The 10,000-nt window shown below is 50.8% G+C and overlaps 1 protein-coding gene across 2 annotated transcripts in view; it reads left to right on the top strand.

Moving 5' to 3' along the window:
- The window catches only part of LOC117763559 (son of sevenless homolog 1-like), a 21,756-nt gene extending 12,042 nt beyond the window's left edge, over positions 1–9,714 (top strand). Inside the window, exons 10-22 of one of the 2 annotated variants that reach the window (XM_034588777.1) lie at positions 101–762; positions 1,201–1,282; positions 1,553–1,669; positions 3,412–3,515; positions 3,847–4,069; positions 4,217–4,336; positions 4,427–4,589; positions 5,015–5,132; positions 5,213–5,385; positions 5,474–5,590; positions 6,457–6,730; positions 6,897–6,941; positions 9,480–9,714. In XM_034588777.1, coding sequence (XP_034444668.1) covers positions 101–762; positions 1,201–1,282; positions 1,553–1,669; positions 3,412–3,515; positions 3,847–4,069; positions 4,217–4,336; positions 4,427–4,589; positions 5,015–5,132; positions 5,213–5,385; positions 5,474–5,590; positions 6,457–6,730; positions 6,897–6,941; positions 9,480–9,682 — 2,401 coding nt within the window. In that variant the 3' untranslated portion in view covers positions 9,683–9,714. The remainder of the gene's footprint in view (positions 1–100; positions 763–1,200; positions 1,283–1,552; positions 1,670–3,411; positions 3,516–3,846; positions 4,070–4,216; positions 4,337–4,426; positions 4,590–5,014; positions 5,133–5,212; positions 5,386–5,473; positions 5,591–6,456; positions 6,731–6,896; positions 6,942–9,479) is intronic. The other variant, XM_034588786.1, reaches the window with a different exon arrangement.
- Positions 9,715–10,000: the final 286 nt, after the last annotated feature.

Genomic DNA, 10,000 nt, shown 5'->3' with positions numbered 1-10,000 from the left:
ATGAGTCCAGGATTAGGTCTTAGCACTAACACATCAGATCCCCACACAGGAAACACTAAGTAACTGTGTCTTCTTCTTCTTCTTCTTCTGTGGCGTGCAGCGAGTCAGCGTGTCGTTTCTACAGCCATCAGATGAAGGGGAAGCACCTGGCCATCAAGAAGATGAACGAGATCCAGAAGAACATTGATGGCTGGGAGGGGAAGGACATTGGTCAGTGCTGCAATGAGTTCATTATGGAAGGCACTCTGACCCGTGTGGGCGCCAAACACGAGCGCCACATCTTCCTCTTTGACGGCCTGATGATCTGCTGCAAGTCTAACCACGGCCCTCCACGGCTTCCCGGGGCCGGCTCCACGGCAGAGTATCGGCTCAAAGAGAAATTCTTCATGCGGAAAGTCCAGATCAATGACAAGGACGACAAGGAGGGCGAGTACCGGCACGCCTTTGAGATAATCCTAAAAGATGGGAACAGTGTTGTGTTTGCAGCCAAGACTGCAGAGGAGAAGAACGGCTGGATGGCGGCGCTGATCTCGCTGCAGTACCGCAGCACGCTGGAGCGCATGCTGGACTCCGCCATGCTGCAGGAGGAGAAGGAGGAGCAGATGAGGCTGCCGGGAGCAGAGGTGTACCGATTCGCCGAGCCAGACTCGGAGGAGAACGTTGTGTTTGAAGAGAACGTCCAGTCCAAGTCCGGAATCCCCATCGTCAAAGCAGGGACGGTCCTGAAACTAATCGAGAGGCTCACCTTCCACATGTACGCAGGTGAGGCATGACATCACTCCTGGTGATTGATTGTTGCTTCCTGGTGTCTGATGATTCGTATGTAAAAAGCGCCTCTGTGATAATCTATTACTCTGAAAGAAAGACCCTCTCAAAGTCACTCTGCGGGGGAATCTAGGGATTCTGGGTAATATGTCAGATCATAGGACCAATCACTCTGAACATATCGGCAGGTAAAAGTGATTTGAATTAAAGGGATAGTTCACCAGAATATATATATATATATATATTCCCTCTTCCCTGCATCCCTCACCACTAGGCCGATGGGTGAAGTGTTTGAGTCCACATACACTTCTGGAGTTTGATGGGTAAACAGTGTTGTTTCAGATTTGGTATTAGTTGTTTAGAACTGCTCTGTGTTGATCATGTACAGTATTTATTGATCGTTTGTCTGCTTCCTGTCTCGGTTTCCTCCCTCAGATCCAAACTTTGTCCGAACATTTCTGACCACCTACAGGTCGTTCTGTAAACCTCAGGAGCTGCTGGACCTGCTCATGGAGAGGTGAGCTCACCTGACCGTTCAACACATCACCCAAAAACCATTGGTTTTAGTGCAGTGTTCTAATGGAGAAGAAGAAAGTAACGACTGGTGTAGTCCTCACACGTGTCTGTTGGTGTGTAACAGGTGTGAGGTGTCACATGATCACTGCAAAGTCTGAGTTTGCTTAACACATAGAAAACACGTCAGGATATATACAATCAGTGAGTTGAAATACAAACCTAGGACGTTTCCTGTCAGTTTCTTATTGTGTGGTTTTTGCCTCTGATTTAGGTTTGAGATCCCGGAGCCGCGACCCAACGAGACGGATCACATGGAGGGAGGCGAGCAGCCGCTCAGCGCTGAACTCAAACGCTTCCGCAAAGAGTTTGTTCAACCGGTCCAGCTCAGGTAGAGAACTGCAGTCCAATGAGCAGAGACCTGTCACCAAGACCCAGGATCTGATCCTTCAACCCTGTTCCTAGTCTAAACCCTGTTCCTAGTCTGAACCCTGATCCTAGTCTGAACCCTGATCCCAGTCTGAACCCTGATCCCAGTCTGAACCTTGATCCCAGTCTGACCCTTGATCCCAGTCTAAACCCTGTTCCTAGTCTGAACCCTGATCCCAGTCTGAACCCTGATCCCAGTCTGAACCTTGATCCCAGTCTGAACCCTGATCCCAGTCTGAACCTTGATCCCAGTCTGACCCTTGATCCTAGTCTAAACCCTGATCCCAGTCTGAACCTTGATCCCAGTCTGACCCTTGATCCCAGTCTGAACACTGTTCCTAGTCTAAACCCTGATCCCAGTCTGAACCTTGATCCCAGTCTGACCCTTGATCCCAGTCTGAACCCTGATCCCAGTCTGACCCTTGATCCCAGTCTGACCCTTGATCCCAGTCTGACCCTGATCCCAGTCTGACCCTTGATCCCAGTCTGAACCCTGATCCCAGTCTGACCCTTGATCCCAGTCTGAACCCTGATCCCAGTCTGACCCTTGATCCCAGTCTGACCCTTGATCCCAGTCTGAACCCTGATCCTAGTCTGAACCTTGATCCCAGTCTGACCCTTGATCCCAGTCTGAACCTTGATCCCAGTCTGACCCTTGATCCCAGTCTGAACCCTGATCCCAGTCTGACCCTTGATCCCAGTCTGAACCCTGATCCTAGTCTGACCCTTGATCCCAGTCTGAACCCTGATCCCAGTCTGACCCTTGATCCCAGTCTGACCCTTGATCCCAGTCTGAACCCTGATCCTAGTCTGAACCTTGATCCCAGTCTGACCCTTGATCCCAGTCTGAACCCTGATCCCAGTCTGACCCTTGATCCCAGTCTGAACCCTGATCCCAGTCTGACCCTTGATCCCAGTCTGAACCCTGATCCCAGTCTGAACCCTGATCCTAGTCTGACCCTTGATCCCAGTCTGAACCCTGATCCCAGTCTGACCCTTGATCCCAGTCTGAACCCTGATCCTAGTCTGAACCTTGATCCCAGTCTGACCCTTGATCCCAGTCTGAACCCTGATCCCAGTCTGACCCTTGATCCCAGTCTGACCCTTGACCGCTGACCTGTGATCCAGTCCGTTAAGCTGCTTTCAGACCCTTTCTCCACCTGGCCCCCTAGAATAAAGTCATCAGATGACAAATCTGCAGAATCCGATGTGGGAACACAGCAGGAGATCCCCCCCGCTGTGTTCACCGTGAGTGTGTGTGTGGTTGATGACGCTTCTAACACGTGTCAGGTGCAAAAATGAAAAACCAAACAAAAAGAAAAGGAATATCTCTGTTTGAAAAAGCGGTGCCACACACGTAGAAGACAGACGTCACTTCCTGCCTCTGCACCAGCCCTTGCTTGAATGATGCAGAGGATTTGTTGCTGTTGTGAACGCGACTATGCAGAGAGTTTGCACTAAGTTGTATATGTGGGAAAGGCCACAAGATTTGGGCAGTAGCGAGTCCTTTACAAAGATCGGTCAAAGATTAAAGAGCCGAGTGCTCCTTAGTCTGAAGTGAGCGCCCTCTACTGGAATCCTCCGGTATCAAGCATAGTACCCGAGCAAGGACGTGAACAATAACGTTCACGCCGCAGCCGGTTTCCTACATGTGGTTAAACAGCCAGTACTCTAATCCTCGTCTTCCTCCTCCTCCTCCTGCAGAGTACTGAATGTGTGTCGTCACTGGGTGGAGCATCACTTCTATGACTTTGAGAGAGACTCTTACTTGTTGAGACGACTGGAGGACTTCATCGCCTCAGTCCGAGGTATGTGCACATGACACCTGAACACATCCTACTCCCTCATTAGTACTCTGCTCTCTGATCCCTGTAGAACACCGGATGTGAAGGTCGTAGATACTTTGATCTGGTTCTTCTTACAGCAGCTGAAGAACATTGATCCGTTCCCAGTGAATTTGTCTCCTTTAAAAACTTGTGTCAGTCCATGACAACAGAGGAATGATTTAAATGTAAAGTTCATGTCACAGTTTTAAATTCTTCACATGTAAAGTCAACAGGTGAATGACGCTGATGTCACTGTGACCTCATGATCACGACCTCCACCTGGGCAAGTCACAGATGATGTCATGTGTTTCAGGTAAGGCGATGAGGAAGTGGGTGGAGTCAATCACTAAGATCATCCAGAGGAAGAAGCAGGTTCAGGTGAGCGTTCCCAGTCACAGCATCACCTTCCAGAGCTTGCCTCCTCCAATCGAGTGGCACATCTGTAAACCAGGAAACAGCGAGCAATTCGATCTTATGACGCTGCATCCCATCGAGATTGCCCGACAACTCACTCTGCTCGAGTCCGAATTCTACAGGTAACACACCCACGTGACCTGTCTCACACCCACGTGACCTGTCTCACACCCGTGTGACCTGTCTCACACCCGTGTCACCTGTCTCACACCCGTGTCACCTGTCTCACACCCGTGTCACCTGTCTCACACCCGTGTCACCTCCTGCAGGGCGGTGCAGCCGTCGGAGCTGGTCGGCAGCGTCTGGACCAAAGAGGATAAAGAGATTCACTCTCCTAACCTGCTGAGGATGATCCGACACACGACCAACCTCACCCTTTGGTTTGAGAAGTATGACCTCCACCCACCTGTAGTGTCGCACACCCAAAGAACCCCACACCTGTAGTACCGCTCCTGTCCTGATGTGCGTTCTCTCTGCAGGTGCATTGTGGAAACAGAGAACCTAGAGGAGCGAGTGGCTGTTGTTTCTCGAATCATCGAGATCCTGCAAGTTTTTCAGGAACTCAACAACTTTAACGGGGTTCTCGAGGTCGTCAGCGCCATGAACTCCTCACCTGTCTATAGACTGGACCACACCTTCGAGGTAACTAAGATCAGGAGGTAAAGGTTGTTCTGGTCCCTTGGGTGTCTTTTGTTCAGATTATGTGTCCATGAGGTTCGATCTGCAATTTTTGGGATTGTTTGTCATTGTATTATTTAAAGATCGGCTGTTTGAGAATTCACTGTGATAAGTAATCAAGTGACGGTTGGAGTTGTGATGGCTCCGTGGGTCTGAGACTGACTCACCTGTTTCCCCTCATGGACAAGTGTCCATTTCCAAACTCAAAGTCAGGTTAGAATGTAAAGTGGAAATTAGGTGAAACTGCAGCTTCATCAGAACAACAAAAAACATTTGTAATATAATTCATCAAATAGAGAAAACCATAAAACGTCTCTGACGCCTGATTCGCTGCAGTTTCACAGAATTAAACACCATCGATGAAAAGTTTGTTTTCTTTTGTTTTTTAGCAAATTCCGAGTCGACAGAGAAAAATCCTTGAGGAAGCTCACGAGCTGAGTGAAGATCACTACAAGAAATATTTAGCCAAACTGCGCTCGATCAACCCCCCCTGTGTCCCCTTCTTTGGTACGATCCAACACACGGCCACGTCTCAATCAAGTTAAACAAGATGCTGGAAGGTGGAATAATTACTGTGTGTCCGACAGGAATCTACTTGACCAACATCCTGAAGACAGAGGAGGGAAACCCCGACTTCCTGCGCCGTCACGGCAAAGATCTGATCAACTTCAGTAAGAGACGGAAAGTGGCTGAAATCACCGGAGAGATCCAACAGTACCAGAACCAGCCGTACTGTCTGAGGGTGGAGAACGACACCAGGGTCCGTCTGATGACCTCATCGCCAGGTTCTGTCATGCTCATCTCGGAGGTTAAGTTCTAAGTTCGGTTCTTTCTGTGTTTTGGAGCAGAAGTTTTTCGAGAACCTGAACCCAATGGAGGACATGTCAGAGAAGGACTTTGCTGATCATCTGTTCAACAAATCTCTGGAGATTGAACCTCGAAACGCCCGATCGTTACCTCGGTTTGTAAGTATCTCCATAGTAACATCGCATTTCAATGGATATGTGTAATCTGAAATAATTAATACAAAATAGGGCTGAGTGAAATTACTTCAAATCAATATCACGATTATTTCAAACTTTTACCTCGATTACCCCGCATCACTCGGTCAACAAGAGACTCTGCTCTTTTCTAATCACTCGCATGTAGAATAATATAATCTAATAACCTGCTGAGGTGGTGTAGGATCATGAATCTGGATCGTTCTGGTCCCTTTAACCCCGATGTCCTGGCTCATTTAAAATGTGTTTAAATACGTGTCTCATAAACTTTAGTGCGAATCAAACAAACACAAACTTCAGTACTTTTCAGGTCCTAATTCCTTCTGATTAGTGTCGGTGTGTCTTTGGCCTGTAACGATTCTCGAAACAAAACCATGGACGATACTGTCCCCTGAACATCATGTATGTGGGAACGCTGTTGTTATGAGTGAGACACGGACGCTTCTCTTTCTGTTACTGTCCTGACTTTGTGTTTTATGGAGATCTACGGTTAAACCCGGAGCGGATCGTTTTTGTTGTATCTGTTTGTCCTTGTTTGAACTGGATGGAAGAGGGAGGACATGCAGCAGGTGAGAGGTTATAAATGTCTGTTCCGATACATTTTCCATTAATTGCTCAGCCCTAATACAAAAACATGTAACAACAATAGAACCTGATGAACTCGGGTGATTCGTTGAGTCTGAAGTCTCGTCGCTCAGGTGTTTGTGTTGATCTCAGTAAATTAGGAAGCTGAATCTTCTCCGAACACTCGACTAAATAAAGATCAATAAAACCCGTGTGCATGAAACTGAAAACATCAGTGAATCGTGTGGACGACTTTGTGTCTTCAGGTGAAGAAGTACACGTGTCCTCTGAAGTCTCCCGGGATCCGGCCCACCTCAGCAAGACCCGGCACCATGCGACACCCGACCCCGCTGCAGAACGAGCCCAGGAAGATCAGCTACAGCCGCATCCCCGACTCCGAGGCCGAGGGGGTCGCGGTCTCTGCCCCCAACTCCCCCCGCACCCCCCTGACCCCGCCCCCTGCCTCTGCCGCCTCCAGCTCCACTGACGTAGGAAGTGTCTTTGATTCGCCACAGGGTCCCAGCAGCCCCTTCCACTCCAGTAAGACCCGCCCACTGACCAATCACAGAGTTGACGTGTGTGTGTGTGTGTGTGTGTGTGTGTGTGTGTGTGTGTGTGTGTGTGTGTGTGGGGGGGTGGGGGTGGGTTGGGGGGGGGGGGGGGGGGGGGGTGTTCTCGCCTCCTCACAGTGTTTTTCTCTTCACAGACTGCGACAGTATCTTTGCTGTGTTCTCTCTTCCTCATGGTCCACGTTAGTATGACCCTCCTGACTCTCCGTACATGTCCATCACTTGTATCCACCTCTCACTCACCTGACGACTCACCCGTCTGTTGACTCACCTGACGACTCACCCGTCTGTTGACTCACCTGACGTCTCACCCGTCTGTTGACTCACCTGACGACTCACCCGTCTGTTGACTCACCTGACGACTCACCCGTCTGTTGACTCACCTGACGACTCACCCGTCTGTTGTCTCACCCGTCTGTTGTCTCACCTGACGACTCACCCGTCTGTTGTCTCACCCGTCTGTTGTCTCACCTGATGACTCACCCGTCTGTTGTCTCACCCGTCTGTTGACTCACCTGACGACTCACCCGTCTGTTGTCTCACCCGTCTGTTGTCTCACCCGTCTGTTGTCTCACCCGTCTGTTGTCTCACCTGATGACTCACCCGTCTGTTGTCTCACCCGTCTGTTGACTCACCTGACGTCTCACCCGTCTGTTGACTCACCTGACGACTCACCCGTCTGTTGTCTCACCCGTCTGTTGACTCACCTGACGTCTCACCCGTCTGTTGACTCACCTGACGACTCACCCGTCTGTTGACTCACCTGACGTCTCACCCGTCTGTTGTCTCACCTGACGTCTCACCCGTCTGTTGACTCACCTGACGACTCACCCGTCTGTTGTCTCACCTGACGTCTCACCCGTCTGTTGACTCACCTGACGACTCACCCGTCTGTTGTCTCACCTGACGACTCACCCGTCTGTTGACTCACCTGACGACTCACCCGTCTGTTGTCTCACCTGACGACTCACCCGTCTGTTGTCTCACCTGACGACTCACCCGTCTGTTGACTCACCTGACGACTCACCCGTCTGTTGACTCACCTGACGACTCACCCGTCTGTTGTCTCACCTGACGACTCACCCGTCTGTTGTCTCACCTGACGACTCACCCGTCTGTTGTCTCACCTGACGACTCACCCGTCTGTTGTCTCACCTGACGACTCACCCGTCTGTTGTCTCACCTGACGACTCACCCGTCTGTTGTCTCACCTGACGACTCACCCGTCTGTTGACTCACCTGACGTCTCACCCGTCTGTTGACTCACCTGACGACTCACCCGTCTGTTGTCTCACCTGACGACTCACCCGTCTGTTGTCTCACCCATCTGTTGACTCACCTGACGTCTCACCCGTCTGTTGTCTCACCTGACGACTCACCCGTCTGTTGACTCACCTGACGACTCACCCGTCTGTTGTCTCACCCGTCTGTTGACTCACCTGACGTCTCACCCGTCTGTTGACTCACCTGACGACTCACCCGTCTGTTGTCTCACCCGTCTGTTGACTCACCTGACGACTCACCCGTCTGTTGACTCACCTGACGACTCACCCGTCTGTTGACTCACCTGACGTCTCACCCGTCTGTTGTCTCACCTGACGACTCACCTGTCTGTTGACTCACCCGTCTGTTGACTCACCTGACGACTCACCCGTCTGTTGACTCACCCGTCTGTTGACTCACCTGACTGTTGACTCACCTGACGACTCACCCGTCTGTTGACTCACCCGTCTGTTGACTCACCTGACGACTCACCCGTCTGTTGACTCACCCGTCTGTTGACTCACCCGTCTGTTGACTCACCCGTCTGTTGACTCACCTGACGACTCACCCGTCTGTTGACTCACCTGACTGTTGACTCACCTGACGACTCACCCGTCTGTTGACTCACCCGTCTGTTGACTCACCCGTCTGTTGACTCACCTGACGACTCACCCGTCTGTTGACTCACCCGTCTGTTGACTCACCCGACTGTTGACTCACCTGACTGTTGACTCACCTGACGACTCACCCGTCTGTTGACTCACCCGTCTGTTGACTCACCTGACGACTCACCCGTCTGTTGACTCACCTGACGACTCACCCGTCTGTTGACTCACCCGTCTGTTGACTCACCCGTCTGTTGACTCACCTGACGACTCACCCGTCTGTTGACTCACCTGACGACTCACCCGTCTGTTGACTCACCCGTCTGTTGACTCACCTGACGACTCACCCGTCTGTTGACTCACCCGTCTGTTGACTCACCTGACGACTCACCCGTCTGTTGACTCACCCGTCTGTTGACTCACCTGACGTCTCACCCGTCTGTTGTCTCACCTGACGACTCACCTGTCTGTTGACTCACCCGTCTGTTGACTCACCTGACGACTCACCCGTCTGTTGACTCACCCGTCTGTTGACTCACCTGACGACTCACCCGTCTGTTGACTCACCCGTCTGTTGACTCACCCGTCTGTGGACATTAGATCAGATTATTGATCAGGAATAATCTGATCGGTGCATCTCACACATCCTTCCACGTTGTTACCGTAGCACAGGTTTGTCTCCATCAGCTGTTAGATCACCATGTGTTCTGTGAACCAATCAGCTGAAGGCAGCTCCAGCTTTTCCTAACATTCACCTGAGGGTCAGAATATTAGGAACAGGTGGACGGTACAGGTTCACTGACCTGTGGTTGATCATGACAGTGTTTGTCTCTGTGTGTCCTCTGGTCTCAGGGTCGTCCTCTGTCTCCTCCATGGTGAGTTTCAGTCGGGGCTCAGAAGACGCTCCTGTTCCTCCTCCTGTTCCACCTCGAAGACGACCAGAGTCGGCCCCGGCTGAGTCCTCCCCCTCCAAGGTACATGACAGTGTGTTCAGACCCTGCTCACACCTGTGTGTGTTGTCTTTACCCGACTGCAGCTCTCCATACGTTGTCTAGGTTTACAAAGTCTGTTTTCACCCAGTCTGAGTTTACACGTGACCAACGTGACTTTTTCCCTCAAGTTCTGGGACTTTCATACAGAAGCTACGCAATTCTTTTATAGTGATCAACCGCTTATCATGATCCATTTGACCCACGACCAACGTGCTCACGATAAGCAGTTTTCACTGTGCTAGAATTCTGTCGGCAGGAGGAAGCGGCACGGTGTCGGCCTTGCAAGTGAATATGAAGGAAAAACCCAGCGATAAATTTACGGACAAGCCCGTCAATTACCTGAATATCTTTTAATTTATTTACGGGGTGGGGGGTGGGGGG

Source organism: Hippoglossus hippoglossus, chromosome 1 (genome assembly GCF_009819705.1).
Source record: "Hippoglossus hippoglossus isolate fHipHip1 chromosome 1, fHipHip1.pri, whole genome shotgun sequence".
NCBI classification, from domain to species: Eukaryota; Metazoa; Chordata; class Actinopteri; order Pleuronectiformes; family Pleuronectidae; genus Hippoglossus; species Hippoglossus hippoglossus.
Note: the sequence above shows the minus strand (reverse complement) of the source record. Positions and strands in the feature narration are given on the sequence as shown.